Source organism: Propithecus coquereli, unplaced genomic scaffold, assembly GCF_000956105.1.
Source record: "Propithecus coquereli isolate 6110/MARCELLA unplaced genomic scaffold, Pcoq_1.0 Scaffold350, whole genome shotgun sequence".
NCBI lineage: Eukaryota > Metazoa > Chordata > Mammalia > Primates > Indriidae > Propithecus > Propithecus coquereli.
In genome coordinates this window covers 238,598-256,319 of record NW_012149175.1, presented here as the reverse complement: position 1 = coordinate 256,319, position 17,722 = coordinate 238,598, and the positions used below count along the sequence as shown (strand labels likewise).

Here is a 17,722-nt window from a genome sequence, read left to right as displayed (position 1 = left end):
GAGTAACTGGAACTACAGGCACACGCTACCATGCCCAGCTAATTTTTTCTGTCTTTGGTAGAGATGGGGTTCTCCCTTGTGCTCAGGCTGTTCTTTAACTCCTGAGCTCAAGCGATCCTCCTGCTTAGCCTCCCAGAGTACTAGGATTACACGCGTGAGCCACCACGCCTTGCCAAAAAGAGCAAAGAAGAAAAAAGTACGACTCCAGGCATTGTGAAGACTCATGTAGAGAAAATGTAGAGATCTATTCAATGTTCTCTGTAATGACAAAATAATCCCATGTGAATTTGACCCAGTTTTGCTGTGTCTACTGGAATGTAGCTGTTTCCACCTAACTTCAAGAGGTAAAAACATTTTTTCAGCCTTGAGGTGGGGTGAAAATGAATACTTTTTTTTATCCATTGTAAAACATGGATTCTCACAATGACTTTAATCATATTACTTGTAATCATGCAATTATGGTGTTTGGTAACAGTATTTGAAAACAGTCCAATGAAGCTACAAATTCACAGTTGGATGCAAAAACCACTTAAAAATATTTCTTACAGTTGTTTCTCCCAGTATCCTATGTACTCAAGATGAGTGCTTTGTTGTTCCAGAGTTAAAAGGTAGGGCAAAACACAAATGAAGATATATATTTTTCTATATATCTTTGCTAATATTTTCAAGAGTTTAGCCAAATCTTTATTCTCTACTTCTTCACCTTTAATAATACCTAGTTCTTTGTTTTTATTATCTTCTCTTATTTACAGAACAACTCTTTCCTAAATTTTAGTTGCCTGTTTTATTTCTTAAATTTTTATCCTAAAGCATTGTATTCAAAAAGTTCGTAGTAGCTTAGCTTGTTTTACTTAACCAAAGTGGTTAATCCATATTTGTCTTACTCTTAAATTTCCAATTAAAAGTACATGGTAATTTAAAAATACATTTTTATCTAGTGTAATCCGTCATTTTCATGTCATCTTTTAAGTCACCTACAATGAATATTTTTATGAATGTCTGCTAGGTTCTAATTCTTTTCTTAAAGATACTAAAAAGGGGACAGGCATGAGACAATCAATACCTATAATCCCAGAACTTTGGGAGGCTGTGGCAACAGTATCATTTGAGGCCCAACTTGGAGACCTGCCTGGGCGACATAGCAACCATCTTTACAAAAAATTTTTAAAAAATTAGCTGGGCATGGTGGCATGGGCCTGTAGTCCTAGATACTCCAGAGGCTGAGGTGGGAGGATCTCTTGAGCCTAGAAGTTCAAAGTGACAGTGAACTGTGATTATGCCATTGCACTCCAGCCTGGACAACAGAGCAAGACTATGTCTCTAAAGAAAAAAAAGATACTAAGATGAAGACCTCAATAACTGCTGATTGAAAAGTCTTATTCTCAAAGCTCCAGTGGTGCAATCGATTAGTGCACAGTACTCATGTGAAATGTCTCATTCTGGGAATCAGAGTATAGTACTTCGGTTTGTTTTCAACAAATTTTCAAAATTTCAAGCACTGTGGAACCTGCTATAAGAAGAAGCTACTCCTTCTTTTGTGATGGATGAAAAATAAACGGAATAAAGCTGCAAGATGAATAAGTAGTCCAATTTATTTTCAGGTACTTATATCACAGTCAGAATATGATTTTTTTCCAAATCAGTGGATAGCAGAGAGTCCATATTTAAATAATTGTATTATCTTGGAATATGAATAGCATATTTACCTATTATATTATAAAATTTTAGTTTTATTTCCAAACCATATATAGAAACAAGAGGATTAGAAAATAGCTATTTACTTGTGAAATACTTATTACTTTTTAATTATGAAAATATAAACTAGTTTACATTCCATAGTCAATCAGAATGTTAAAAGATGAAATATGCTATTTTATTTTAGTCTTTTTTGGTTAATATACTAGAAATAAGGGAAATACAGTATTCACTAAGTAACAGCCTTAGTGAACTAGCCTACAGTTACATGTGAGGTCATCTATGATGAGCAAACAATGGATTAGGTAACAGTGAGGAAAATTCTGGAAGTCTGAGTTTGTGGCTTACTAGCAACCACGTTCAACATTTCTACAAAGCTAGAGAAGGTATCTTCTACTTTAAATTTCTTTAGAAATTATGTATTATGTAATATACTGCCAACAGGAGGTCAGTTTTAAAGGAATACTGCTGATAGCCTGAAAGACTGTGGAAAAGAAATTCTTTTTCCACTCTTACACACTGATAGTTCTTATATTTGCATTCCTGCAATTCTTTTATATATATATTTTTTTTAAAAAAAAAAACACATTAGATTAGCAGCAAGAGAGTTGAAAATGGCAGAAGTTGGGAATGACTGCTATTTCTTTTATAATTCCACATGCATAAAGGTAAATATTGTACAATTTACAGTACTTCACATGCTTAAGCTTTCTAGTAGAATGAAGGAAGATATGGCAATAATTTGCATTGCTTAACCAAATTTACTAATTTCCTACAAGATATATTATATATGTAAAATTTGAAGTAAAAGCTTATCATATATTTCTGAAATACTGAATTCCTCTGAGGAAATCTGGGATAATTAAAATTATTTTGTTAGAAATTACCCTTATATATGCTGGTTACATTTCTATAGCTTTTTAATCTTCATGTGGCACTTTTGCTTGTAGTATGGCTCCTTCTGACATCAAATCCTAATATTGAAACATTATATGATGCATTATATTGTTTTGGTCAATGTGATTTCAGTTATATCAATTAAAATAGTTGAATTCAGGTTATTATCAAACTTAGTGTAATAAATCTAATTGTTTTCCCATTACTGAATTACCTTTTGTCAAAAGTCTAGGTGATAGCAAATATTTAGATATAATTTAAAAAGGAAAACAAAAGTAATATAAACAAATTGGCCAAATATGAATTCAAGTTTATAAAATTAAATGGGAAAAAGTTGAACCCAAAGAATTAGGATTAATGGATCTCAATGAAACCAAATAAATGTAGAAACTCAGTGTTTAGAGCTTCATGCCCATGCTACTGAAACCCAATGAAAGAAATGACATATCTACTTTAACATGTTTCATCTCTGCTAGAAAACCTGACTGGATTGGTTAATAGAGATCATTTCCATAATTAGAATACGGCTAGTGAGTCTTAAAAATTTTGGCTGGCTTTTTTCAGAAAGAGAAATTAAGTTATTCTGTCATTGGATTGTGATGAAAGTTATCACTGGTTTCTTATATCTCTATTCTTAGTGAACTACATGGATTAATTGATAACAAAAAGTGGCATTTTATCAGTGACTTGCAGCATGTACTATTTAATCATTAGATTATCTTGTCACTTTCTCAGTAAAGTTAGACTAATTTGCTAAAATTTAGACTTATGGTCTTGTATTGGTGGTGTGTATTTTTGTGATCCTAATTTGATCTACTCATTTAGCAACCTATTATTGTCGAACACTAAAGTTAATATATTGTCAATATTTTCTACACTGTTTACTTTTTTCTTTTAGGGTTCCCAGTGCCAATTCCGACACTGTGAAGAGGCTCTTGGCAGTGACACTGTGTGCTCATTATGGAGAGAGAGGAAATGTGTAGATCCACTTTGCAGATTTAGACACATGGAAATGCAGGTAGAATTTCTCAGTATCATCATTTTTGTTAAAAGCGTTTCCCTCTAATAATATTGAATTACATTTTACAAAACAATAAGGAAGAAATAATTCTTCCACTATTTAATTTTAGGCACTTTGTGTTTTGATCAACTTAAATTCTTAGAAAAGTGGAGGAACATGTTTTAGAAACACCCGTTGCTACCTAGCAGGGTTTAGAAACACGGAAAGCCAGAAAACACACTGATCCTAAATGAGTAATTGCTATTTTTTTTCACATTGTGTTGTGTTGTAGCACAATGTATTTATTGTGAATATGGCATCTAATAATTACATTTATCCCCACCTCCTTTGTCTAGCAAAACTGCAGCATTTCATGCTTCTGGGAAACTCAACCTCTTGGTTGTGTGAGAATCAGTTGTATCTTTTATCACAGCAAACCTCGAAATATCAATGGATTATTTTTGCCACCAAGTAGCAGTGAGTATATTTTTGAATAACATGGACATACTATATTATAATCTGGTTGGAGTAGCAGCATAGAATGACATATCAAATAAAGTACAACAAGGTGAGCAATGCGGTTCAGTAGCCAATGGATGATTTGGGATGATGCTGTCATGAATCATGAGATAACGCTTAGAATGAACCAGCAAGTAGCTAACAAGATGAAGTGAACAAAGAGTGAGTTAACCTTTCTCTGACTATTAGTGTGTAAAATGGATTTTATTCATCTGAAAAGTGGGATGGCTACTGATGTAAGTAGATGGAGACTGTGTCACAGCAAAGCATCACACAGCTGGGGCCAAGGTCAGAGGTCATGACCTCACTGATGCTCCCTCCCTGTGATGAGTGGAAACCTATCTCATAGGTAGGGAGAGCAAGGGCATGCTCTAGGTTACACACCTATTCTGCTTCTAGTAGAGCAGCTATATGTTGTGGTTCTTCCCAAAACCAGTTGTGGAGAAAATGCAGTCCCATTGCTGCAAAAGCCATGGCACAATTCAATCTGACTGGTACTGAGACGCTACTACATGATGAACCTTAAGGTAGGTCCTGAGAAGGGGATACAGAATATATCAAACTGTAAAGTAGTGAATTGCAAGAACCTTGCTGAAGAAGGTGGTGCTATTAGGTTTCCCTGCTGCTGTAGCTACTCTGCTCTCCTGCTATGGCCACCAAATTTTTCTCATCAAATGGTTCTAGAAATGAACTGATAGGATATCTGTCCTTTGGGATTTCAAAATTTGGCTGTAGATAATCTTTGGCAAATGGATAACTAAAAATTAGGTTTCCCTGTTATATTCTTCTGGAAAACTCTGACCTCATAGTACATAGCATTGCGTGTAATACCTTGATCAATGTTTTTCTTCCTCACTAGGTTGTGAACATCACAAGGACAAGGGTCATAACTTTTTTTTTTTCCATCACTGCTTTGCACAATGTCTGGAACATAGCAGCTCAGTGAAATTCGATGTATGGACAGATGGATAGGGGAGGGATAGATGACTTCAGAAAGGGAACCTTCTGGGACAAAAGTTAATCACCTACTTAGTGATTAACTTGGCCCCTTTAGTTTACAGGTAGTATGATTTTATTTCATGAAAAACATTGCACTAAATTCTTTTATTTATTTATTTATTTACAATATCTAGTTAGTAGCTTGTTCTCTAGTAGTCTATGGGAAAATTACTATATTTCAAATACCTTTTTCAGGACTAGAGGAAAAACAAAGACTGCATCTGTGGAAAAGGAATAGTAGAATGTCTGTATAACTGATTATTTTTCGGCCCCCTCACTATAAGACATACCCGGGGCTAAGTGCTGTAGGCATAAGTTTTATTATTCTCATTTATTAGAAATAGAATCTGAGAGTTAAAGATAAATAGCTTCTGGCTTTCCTGGAAGCCTCACTTTCTTCAACAGTTGTTTGACATTTAGAGTAAGCTTTCCCCTTGATAGGGTCAAATCTAGATCCTTGCACTGGGACCAAACCCTTCCCCTAAACATTTCACCTCCATCATAAGAGAGGAATAAGGAGGTACATAGGCCATTAATACTCTCCTTCTTCAGACCTCCTAGAGGACAAGAGGGAGACCCATACACCCACCTCACCCTCCAAGACAGCCACATCATGTCCATGTGTTTTGGATTCACCAGGGCAAATTTTATTCTGTCTTTTATACCTGTTTATGTCAGTCAGTACAAGAAACTCTATCTCTTAAGTGACTCACTCCTATCCCTGTTCTGTCCTTTTCACTCATTCACTCTTCAGTCTTCCATTGTCAATGTAATTCTTTCTCTATTTCTTCTCTGTCTTTCATATTCATATCCATATGTAAGAGTAGTTTTCCACTGAAGACCCTGCTTCTCCTGTAGCACTTACTCCCAGCCCTCAAATACTGCTGGACTTGGGGGAGACGTGGGAAGATTCTTTGGTCTTCATTGCCAATTCCAGACTGTTCTCTGGCATTTCTCTCTAAAACCATCCAGCTTCAATCGCACATGAACAGACTATATCACTTTTATCCCTTAGTGTTATTTTTTGCTTTTGGCTACATCCATCTAGGTCCTTCTTCCTTGTTTTCCAACGATATGAACTCCTGCTTTGTTGTCACTCTAGAAGTACTCCTGTGTCAATTTTTGGTGATTTCAACATATAAATATATGACCTATCCATCATCACCTTAGCCTCTCTTTAAGTCAGCTCTTCCATTGGCCTTATCCTCCCCCATTTCTGTCATTCTCCTTTAGTCATAGCATTTAACTCATTATTATTTAGAGAATGCTAATTACCTATTTTCCTATTTCAGTGCTTTCAGAACCTTCACTTAATTCTTCAAAACCACTGGACCTCCAGTTCATTGATTCTACCATCTTTTCACAATCCCTCACTCCCTTAATCTCTTTTGTCACCTCTATCTGGTAATCTTTTCCTTGCATGCACACCCTACTTTCTTGCCACTGTCTGGCTTCGTTGTACTTGCTAGGCAACTGTAACACTGCTAAAGCTTAACTCTCCACCTGTTCCATGCCTGCATCCATTACAGCTGAACGTGGCGGCAGAAAAATACACAGCCAGACTGGTTGGGGTAAATTCATGACTGCAAACCTCAAATGAGCCCTTACTGCTGACTGCCAGTCATACTACATGGTACTCCCCCATTCACTCCTATTCTCCTCAACTGTTATTTTACACTTCCTTCTCCTTAAACCTCTAACATCTCCTCCTCCTCTCTGATGATGACCTTATGTCTTACTGAGAAACTTTTAAGTAATGAGAAGAGAACTTCTGCAGATTTCCATCCCTACATCTACCCATTGCTAACATCTGTACCAGACTCTTCCCCACTCTTATCATAAATGAACTATCCATACTTTTAATCCTATCCTTCCACTTTGTAAGTGTTACCCTCTCTTGTCTACTCAAGAACACTGATTCAACAATTCTTCCCTCTCTCTTCCACAGAATCATTTTTTACTCTTATCGAATTATTCGTATTAGCATACAAACATGCATTTATTTCTCTAATTGTTAGAAAAACTCTCCCTTCTCTTGATTCATTCTCTCAAAAACTACCACTGCTATTTTCTACCCCATCACAGTAGTTCTCCTTATTCTTGCTGTCACTAAATTCTTCCCTCCCATTCTTTATTTCTTTCTTTTTGTTAGAGACAGGGTCTCACTCTGTTGTTCAGGCTGGAGTGCAGTCGTGCCATTATAACTCACTGTAACCTCAAACTCCTGGGCTCAAGGGATCCTCCCGCTTGAGCCTCCCAAGTAGCCAGGACTACAGACATACACAACCCCACGTGGCTTTTTTTTTTTTTTAATAGAGACAGGGTCTTGCTGTGTTGCTCAGGCTGGTCTCAAACCCCTGTCCTCAAGTGATCCTCCTGCCTCAGCCTCCCAAAGTGCTGGAATTACAGTTTTGAATCACTGTACTAGCCTCCCTCCCATTCTTTTTTAATCCTATGCTATCAGGCTTTTTTACCCCTTTCACTAGTGATATTAACATTGTTAAATTCAGTAGTCAATTCTCAGTCCTTAAATAGCTTGAACCATTAGCAGGATTTGACACATTTGATCACCCCTTCCTTCTTGATAAAATTTCCTTTTCTAGCTTCCAGGACACCACACTCTCTTCCTTTTCCTCCTACCTTCTTAGTGCTCTGTTATTGCTCTCCCTTGCTGGTTTTTTCTCTTTCTTCCAACCTCTTACATGTACAATGTTCTAGAAGTTAGTCCTTAGTTCTCTTTTTCTCTGTCTACTTCCTCAGTAATCTCATCCAGCCTTATGACTTTGAATGTAATTTACATGTCGATGACTCCCAAATATATATATCCATTCCAGACCTCTCCCGTTTGACCTTCAGATAATTATGTTCTACTTCTGAACTGAACTCTTAACTTGGGTGGCTAATAGATACTTCACACTTAACATGTTCAAAACCAAACTCATGATTTTACCCGTATACTCTCAAACCTGCTACATCCATAGCTCTCCCTGTGTCATTTTGATGGAAGTTCCATTCTTCTAGTTGCTCAGGTCATCGGGATCATCCTCCGATTTTGTTTCTCTCATATTGCACATCCAATCCGTACGGAAATCTTATTAACTCTACCATTCTAGTATATCCAGAATCTGTCTTTTCTCATCATCTCTACTACTCCCACATGGGCCAGGCCACCATTATCATCTCATGACTGAATCACCATAGTAATCTCCTAACAGGTTTCCTTGCTTTAATTTTTGCCCTTCTATGTCCTTCTATGTCAAACCACAGCAGCCACAGTGATATACTCTTATACATCAGATGTCACCTCGCCACTCAAAATCCTCCAATGTCTTTTCATTTCATGCAGAAAAGTTCAGAGTTAAACAAGAGACTCCATTTGATCTGGTGCCCTATTAGCTCTCTGAATTTATCTGCTACACTCATATATTACACTTGCTCACTGTACTCCAACCACACTGTTTCCTTGCTCTTCCTAGAGCGTGTTAGCATGCTCCTGCTTTAGGGGCATCACATGAAATGCTCTTCCCTCGATATCTTTATGGCTAACTCCTTTATTTCTTCAAATTCTTGCTCAAAGATCACTTTTTAATAAGGTCTATTTTGAACACTCTATTTGAAATGTATTCAGGCATTCCACCTCCCCTCCTATACGCTTCAGTCTTTCTTGCCCTGCTCTACTTTCTTTCTGCCATATCCCCTAACACTTTCTCAGATACGATGTAATATACTTGTTTGCTATGTCTATTGTTTGTTGTCTGACCCCACCCTATAGAATGCAAGGCCCATGAAAACAAGAACCTTTATTTTTTCCCTGGTAAACCTCAAACACCTAACAGTAGTATTGTCTTTCACATAGTGGCCAGTTCTATCCCAGGAAGTCCTGAATGGTATTTATTGATATTAGACCCATAGCTATTTTTCCTCTGCCCAAATACATGTCTGTACTCTAGGAAAGAGGATTCAATCTACAGACTGTAGGTAAACTACCAACCTCAGCTGAAATATGTATTGAACTACTGCATTACCTATTCATTTGAAAATATTTCAGTACCTTAGAAGGTATAATTTGATTCTTGATAGAACTAATATTTCCTACAATATTTCCACCAGGCCCATATTAACCAAAATTTACAAAATAATATCTTTACGAAAATTCACCTTTTTGTGTTTCTGTAAATACATATGATTAATTGATAAAATCAAGATGGGATTATTATAAACTATTTGGTGGGAAAATTTAACTGGCTAAGTATCAGTTCATACACAGCACTGTGCAATTTGTGTGTAATTTTTTCTCTTGGATCAAAATAAGATAAAATTTAGATATTTAAATGTGCAACCTGTAAAAGTTTCTAGGACCTCTGCCGATGAATTGAGATCTATCACATAGTACATACTAAGTAGGCGAGTTGGAGCCACGGCAATCCTATCTAAATTACCAGCTGTGCTCTTCCAGTATTAGATGCTTGCCAAAAGCAGTTTTTATTAAATGATTTGCCATTGTATGTTATCTTTAAGCACTGAGCACAATTATCAGGAGTCTTGCATTTTTTGTCTGAGGGTATAAAACTGCCAGTTAGTCTTTTTTGCAATTTAAACTTTAAACTGCTAGCAGGTTAAGAAAGGTTTTGGACTCTTCTGAAAAATATTTCATTTAAAGACACATAATCTTTCTGGTTTTCTCCAAGTTTAAAAGCAAATAGCTGCTAAACCAGTTGAGAATGCTAAGAAAACACAATTCAATTGATACTTACTATAATTATATGAGTTCCCTAAGCATTTCTGAGAACAGTTTGTATTTTCTTTGCAAGCATGGTAGGTACTTATTCTTTCTCCCATGGAGGGAGAAGTTAGTGTACTCTGTTAGACAAACTGTTGTTTAAAGAACTCCTTAAATTTGGCTGAGGAAAATTTTTTCCGAATACAGTAGCTTGAACATTGAAACAATTGCTCATCTCTCCTTGGCTAGTCGCCATGTTATTCTATAATGAACAATTGAATGAGATAATTTGATTTCTATTTATTCTAGTTCAGTGTTTTAGTGATGGCTTGGGCAACTGATTATTTGGCCACTTTATTTTTTTTTTATTTCAGCATATTATGGGGGTACAAATGTTTAGGTTACTTATATTGCCCTTGTCCCACCTGCGTTTGAGTTTCAAGCCCATCCATCCTCCAGACGGGGTGCATCACACTCAGTATGTGTGTGTATACCCATCCCCTTCTCCCCACTTCCATCTGCCTGGCACCCAGTGAATGTTATTACTATATGTGCACTTAAGTGTTGATCAGTTAATACCAATTTGATGGTATTTGCTATGTCTACTGTTTGTCGTCTGACCTCACCATATAGAATGCAAGGCCCATGAAAACAAGAACCTTTGTTTTTTCCCTGACAAACCTCAAACACCTAACATAGACATGTAGTATTGTCTTTCACATGTCTTTCAGTACATGTGATGCTTGTTTTTCCATTCTTGTGATATTTTACTTAGTAGAATGGGCTCCAGCTCTATCTAGGATAACAACAGGTACTATATCACTATTGTTTTTTGTGGCTGAATAGAACTCCATGGTATACATATCCCACATTTTATTAATCCACTCATGTATTGATGGACACTTGGGTTGTTTCCACATCTTTGCAATTGTGAATTGTGCTGCTATAAACATTCGAGTGTAGATGTCTTTTTTATAGAATGTCTTTTGTTCTTTTGGGTAGATGTCCAGTAATGGGATTGCGGGATCAAATGGTAGATCTACTTGTATCTCTTTGAGGTATCTCTATATTGCTTTCCACAGAGGCTGCACTAGTTTGAAGTCCCACGAGCAGTGTATGAGTGTTCCTATCTCTCTGCATCCACGCCAACATTTATTGTTTTGGAACTTTTTTATAAAGGTCATTCTCACTATATCTCATTGTGGTTTTGATTTGCATTTCCCTGATGATTAGAGATGTTGAGCATTTTTTCATATGTTTGTTGGCCATTAGTCTATCTTCTTTTGAAAAATTTCTGTTCATGTCCTTTGCCCACTTTTTGATAGGGTTGTTTCACTTTTTCTTGCTGATTTTCCTGAGTTCTATATAGATTCTAGTTATCAGCCCTTTATCGGATGTGTAACATGTGAATATTTTCTTCAATTATGTAGGTTGTCTGTTTGCTCTCATGGTAGTTTCATTGGCTGTGCAGAAGCTTTTTAATTTGATCAGCTCCCATTTATTTATTTTTGTTGTTGCTATGATTGCCTTTGAGGTCTTCTTCATAAATTCTTTGCATAGGCCAATGTCTATAAGGGTTTTTCCAACGTTTTCTTCTAGAATTCTTGTACCTGGATATCTAGATTTTTAGCAAGGCCTTGGAAATTTTCCTCTATTATATCATTAAATAGCCTATCCAAGCCTTGTGTATTTTCTTCTTCACTCTCAGAGATGCCTATGATTCTCACATTAGGCCTCTTCACATAATCCCACATTTCTTGTAGGCTTTGCTCTTTTCTCTTATTTCTCTGCTCTATCTCTGTGATTGACTTATTTAATTGAAAAGTGTTATCTTCAATCCAAGAGATTGATTCTTCTGTTTGATATATACCCAGTTCTTGAGGCTTTCCACTGTGTTTTGTAACTCCTTGAATAAATTCTTCATTTCCAGAAGTTCGGTTTGATTTTTGTTTAATTTCTTTAGTGAATTTTTCTTCCAAGTCCTGGATTTTTTTGTGGTTTCTTTGTGTTGGTTATCCATTTTTTCTTGCATATCATTGAATTTTCTTACAATCCATGTTCAAAATTCTTCCGTAATTTTAGTGTTCTGAATTTGATTGATGTCAATTGTTAGAGAGCTGGTGTTCCCCTTTTGCCATGTGCTTTCCATTTGATTCTTCATATTTTTCAGAGATCTTTCACTGATTCCTTCCCATCTGGATCAGCTATTGCTTCTTACCTTTAGATTTTCGTTTGAGTAATGACATGCCCTGTTTAGTCTCTGAGCCAGTAGGTGGTGTTTGTGGGTGAGATTTGACCACACCCTGTGTGATGTGTCAGTAGATGCACTTAAAGGATGTTCACTGTCAGTAGGTGGCACTTGCTGGGAGGAGCAGGCTGCAGTGTTGTTTTTGGGTCCTGTAACCAGCTCCTGTTCCCCTGGAGAGGCACTCCAGTGCCTCAGGTGGTGGGTGTTGCCTTGGGACTTCCAGGCGTGTCTTTATTCTCCACTTCAGAAGGGGCAGGTGGGGGAGTGAGTCTAGGTAGAGCTGGGTTGGGTGAGCCTACCCTCAAGTACCGCAAATGTTGTTAGCAGGGGTCAAAGTTCTATTCTCTGCTTCTGGGCAAAGCTGTCAGGGAGGGGCTGAAATGGCCCCACTCAGCCAAAAAGTCTGTATGTGGGGTTGGGGCTGTCTGAGACCTGCAGTCTGGAGCATGTCTCACTCCTTTCCACCCTCCCCTATTCCGTGGTTTCTCCTGCGTCTCTGCCAGCAGGCAGGACCTCAAGCCAGTGGATCTCCCCTGGCTCTAATGTGGGACGGGAGTGTCCCGCCCAGGGTCTCAGCCTGAGCTGGGTGTATGGCCCTCCGTGGGAAGGAGGGTTGCCCTTTAAGCATGCTTGTCTGTCCCTGAAGGCACACACAGCTCAGTAGGCTCATTCACAAATATCCCTTCTCTGCTCCGGGGCAATGTGATGGAGACCTGGTGTACAGGATCTTTTCTGCAGGCCTGTTCTCTGGGCTCTGGAGATCAATCCCTGACCCTGCCAAGGGGAGGAGTGCTGGTCTCAAGTCACCCATGGGGTGCCCAAGCTGGATCGATGTCTCTCCACTTCAGGATTTGCCCTGCTCTCCTAGAGTCACCAGGCAAGCGGCACCTGAGAGGGCTGGCGGGTAGGGAGCTCACAGTCTCAGTACCCATCAGTCCACTGTAGGGCCCCAAAAGGAAAGTTCCTATTCCCTCAGATGCCTCCGAGTGGTGGCTAAATTATCTCTCTCGGCAGCCACAGATAGGGAAGGGGGAAGGGGAGAATGAAGCAATATGATTGGCTGATTGGCTCAGCTCTGCAGGCCAGGAGGTTCTCCGTGGGAGCTGGGAGCCTGGTTCCCTGTCTGCAAGAGGCTCACCTTTCACTGGCAACAGCCATCTCTGGGCTGGTGTTGGCAGGTCTCTCCAACCGCTCAGGACCCCACTGGCAGTCCAAGAGGCAAGGGAGGGAAAATTTAACTGCTCCACCTACCCTTGTCACTGGTCTCCAAGCCTCTAGGGGGCCTTTCTCTTTCCAGTTCTCCTCCATAACTTCTTCCCATGGAGTCTCCTGTAGTTTCAGGCACCCTTTCTTCCAACCCTCATTCGATCTGTGTTTGTCTGCCTGTTTATTTTTTTTACTTTCTTCTAAAATCTGTCTTTTTTACAGAGACACTCTGGCTGGCGGTTTTTCTCGTCCGCCATTTTGCCTCTCCCTGTCCTACCTATCATACACATTTTAAAAGAGTTCAGGCCAGGTGCTTTGTAGGATATCCCTTAAATGGGGAGTTTGTTCATTTCTTTCTTCTCAATTAGATTTATATTAAACACTTTTTTTTTGCAAGAATACTACAAAGATGACCAATCAGTATATTTAAAAATCCACACAAGTGTTTCTAATGCCCTAACCAGACCATTCCATGTGGCTGCTCTTAAAAATTAGTGAAAAGTGAAGAAAAAGCATTAATGAAGGACTTCTGATCTGTGAATTTTACAAAAATTAGCATCTTTTTTTACTTTTTCAAGCACAAGGGAAGAATTGTGCCCAATTACCAAACAGTCTGAATAAAAACAAATTATTTAGTTATAAATAATTGAATTGTTTATGCAATAGTTTCTTATAACTTACATGTTTTTTATTGTATCTGCATTCCAGCTATGGAAGGTATTTATAGCAGGAAATATTGCATTATGATGACAGTGTATATGACATTTATTTTAAAATAATTAAATTTGTTTTGAAAATTGACAAAGCATATAAAGTATTTGTTAATGTTTGAAATGTCTGGGCATGATATAGTAGTCTATTATGTACACTAATAGACACTCTCTTGGTTGTAAGCAGTGATATACTGCTAAATGTTTAACAAGTGGATCCAGATATCAAGGCCTATGATGTGAAAGAGAGTATGACAGTGTATTATTGTCCAAGGGCTAGACAATTGACAAATGGAACAGAATAGAGAGCTGGGAACAGACCCCAGCACCACTTTGCGATACAACTCATTCATTATATTGGCAAAAATTGAAAATTCTAGCAACTGTGATGAAGACAAAGAGCATTGGGAATTCTTGTGCACTGTAAGTGGATATAGAAATTGATACAAGCACTTTGGAAAACAGTCCAGCATTATGTAATTTATTAAAACAACATAATTACATTATAGACTTTAACAATTATTGCACATCAAAGTATAATTTTGTTGGGAAAGTATCTGTTAGTGAGATGAATAATGATCAAAATTATTCTCATCTGTTTATGAAACAAAAAGGCATATATTACTGCTACAGTTTGAATATTTGTATGTCTCCAAATTCAAATTGAACATGAATGGGATTAAGGTCTTTATAAATGAAGCTTCACAGAGAGCTTGGCCCTTTTTGTTCTTTTACCCTTCTGCCTCCTGCCATGTGAGGACAGAGCATTCATCCCCTCTAGAGGACACAGTAACAAGGCACCATCCTGGAAGCAGAGATTCCGCAAAAGAAATAAAATCTGCCAGTATTTTGACCTTGAACTTCTCAGCCTCCAGAACTGTTAGAAATAAATTTCTGGGTTTTTTAAAATTAACTTACTCAGTCTCAGGTACTTTGTTTGTAGCAGCACAAATGAACTAAGACACCTGCTAGAAACTAATGTCCAGGACTAGCATGTTATTCTAATATTTGCTAAGATAGTTAGAAGATAGTAAACATTTTATAAGCTGAAATAAGTACTCACCTCAATTAGAAGATTTCATAATATTATTTAATAAAATAGGTTTTAACTATCTCATGGAATTACATTCAATTACAAGAAAATCATTTCAGAATTTTATCTATTTTATTTAAGATATCATGAATAATTTACAAACACATAAATAATTCTCCTTGCATTAAAAAAATTATGAGTATAGGATAACTTTGAAAATGGTGTTGTGAAGAGTTCCATGGACCTGCTCTTCAGTGAAATAACCATAGTTGGTAAAAATTACCTATTAAATTTTTTTTTCAAATCTCTAGAAACTGCCGTAAGGGCATATAGCAAATAAAGTAATATTTATTCAAGAAAATCTACTAAATCTCAGTAAGAACAGCAAGTTTGTGGTATTTGAGCCACCACTCACTCCTTTCACCACCTCTCAATTTGGTGTGACAGAAGCTGTACTCTGAATGGGCACAGCCCATAACAGGCCTCTTTTTACCTCCAGCTTCCAGTCAAGGATGATAATATCTTCTTGGCAGGAGCAGGCTGCTAACATTTCTCATCCTCCCCAACTCCCAACTTGGGTTGGAGCAGTGCTGGCGCTCTATTTTTCAGGCAAGTCGGGCAGAGAGATCTGGGTCTTCCACTCAGCCCCATTCATAGGGCAGAAATTATATCCCAGATGCAGCAGGCTGAGAATAATGAAACCCCAATTACTCTTGCTTCAGCTTGAGCATTGGGTGGAGGTTTCAGGCCAGGAGGCACAAGCCATAAAGATCAGAGATGACCACCTTTGCCCAGTGCCATACGTGTAAAAACAGGGGTGTCACTCCAAGAGAAGTGACTGTCCCTGTCCCTACTCTTGGCATTAGTCCTTGCTCTTGCACAGGGAGAGAAGCAGGCTGTAAGAGTAGAGAACTCTGAAGCTCTCAAAAAGAGAACTGAATTTACTTGGAATAGAACAGTACTTCCATCCAAGTACTAACCAGGCCTGACCCTGCTTAGCTTCCAAGAGAGGCTAGTATCTGTATGGGAGCAACAAACTAAACTGTAAACCAGTTGGAAGTTTACCAAAGACAAATGGAAAAAAAACTTAAGAAGAGCTCTTCAGAAATTGGAACAAACTTGAAAGATTGACCTCAGATATGACCTCTGCAAGGGAGTCAGAACTTAATTGGATCAAATTGTGGAGCAATTTATGCCCTAGTGCATTGATGAAAACAATGGATCAATAAGCCAGCAGCTAATGGAGGCTAACATCTAGTATTAATATGTTACCAACAGAGATGGACAGCCTAACGGAGAAACCGGGGAAAGAGGCAAAGAGAGCCCTGTTAAAGCCATAGTCATCCCAGGGTAACTGTGCACATGCCAAGGCTATAACCTCTGAGGAATGAAAATGAGGCTGTACATTGTGGGAGAAAATAGATTTCACTAAGTGTAATACATATATAGGAAAAAAGGAGGCAACAGAATGCCTTTGAGATGGCTCTGATGTTAAACTTAGCAGACAAAGAATTTAAAGCAGTAATTATAATATGTCCAAAGACCTAAAGAAAATCATGCTTACAGAAGTAAAGGAAGGTATAATGACAATGTTGCATTTTCTCTGTAGATATCACACTACAGAAAGAAAATCAGGAAGGAATTCCACCCCCCACCCAGAGTCAGGAACCTCTGAAACCTCAGGAAAATATATCACGACCCATTCACCATCCTTTAGTTTTAAAAACTAACTTTGAGGAAGAAGAGGAGGAAGTAGGTGAACAAAATGGTTAGTAAACCCTTTCTCAGATTTACAGTGCACATTCAAAAACCTCACAATATTTTCTGCATATGTGTTTAACTAGTAGAAGTCTATGATATAATACGTAAGGCAGATTTTGGTGAAAAAATTAGCTAATTTTATTAAATAAATTTAATTTGTTATGTTATAATTTGTTCTATATGTGATCATTTGGATTGGAAGGTTTTTGTTGTATATGGCTGGGAGACAGATCTTTATACAGGTACTTGTAGGGATACTAATAACATCTTTTAATATACAATAACTGTTTCTAAAACACATTGATGCACATGTGTGCCTGTTTATCTACATATCTATGAAAAATCTATTTGTTTCACATTTAATCCTTGAAGTTACAGAGATATGTAGAGTAGTTTATAGTTTATAAAGCACCGTCATCTGTATTATCCTAAGCAATCTTCATGAGAGTATGAACAGGGTTAGGATCAATGTCTTTTGCATCTTAATCTATCCTTTTCCTCTGATATCATCACAGTACAGTGGTGCCAGTAAGTGTGTACATACAAGACAAACATGCAGAAACATGCACTCTGTCTTTGCTTTGGAATGTGTCCTCCTATGGGTTATCGACCACCATATTTTCTGTGCTTCAGACACAGAACTATTTATTACTTTTTTGTCTGCTGCAGCTCATGCCTACATATGCCTCCAGACAAACACACACCATCTCAGCATGTGAGTCTATACTTTCAGCTTCTTGTTTCAAGATACATACACATAATTAGTCATTTCTTTTCTCTTGAGTTTTTCTAATTTTTTCTAATACTTAAAACGTAGAAATTAGAAACATTTACCACTATGCAAAATTATTGATTTTAAAAATTAAAAAAACTAATTCATCCATGAGAACAATATTTGGGATTTTTCTTTCTGATTTATAAATTTTCAGATTAT

At 37.6% G+C, this 17,722-nt stretch overlaps 1 protein-coding gene across 2 annotated transcripts in view; it reads left to right on the top strand.

Annotated features, from left to right (window-relative positions):
- Positions 1-2,009: 2,009 nt before the first annotated feature.
- The window catches only part of LOC105815962 (chromosome unknown open reading frame, human C12orf50), a 31,506-nt gene continuing 15,793 nt past the window's right edge, over positions 2,010-17,722 (top strand). Inside the window, exons 1-4 of one of the 2 annotated variants that reach the window (XM_012651246.1) lie at positions 2,010-2,081; positions 3,491-3,610; positions 3,949-4,069; positions 16,637-16,795. In XM_012651246.1, coding sequence (XP_012506700.1) covers positions 3,599-3,610; positions 3,949-4,069; positions 16,637-16,795 — 292 coding nt within the window. In that variant the 5' untranslated portion in view covers positions 2,010-2,081; positions 3,491-3,598. Of the gene's footprint in view, positions 2,364-3,490; positions 3,611-3,948; positions 4,070-16,636; positions 16,796-17,722 lie in introns of both variants that reach the window. The other variant, XM_012651245.1, reaches the window with a different exon arrangement.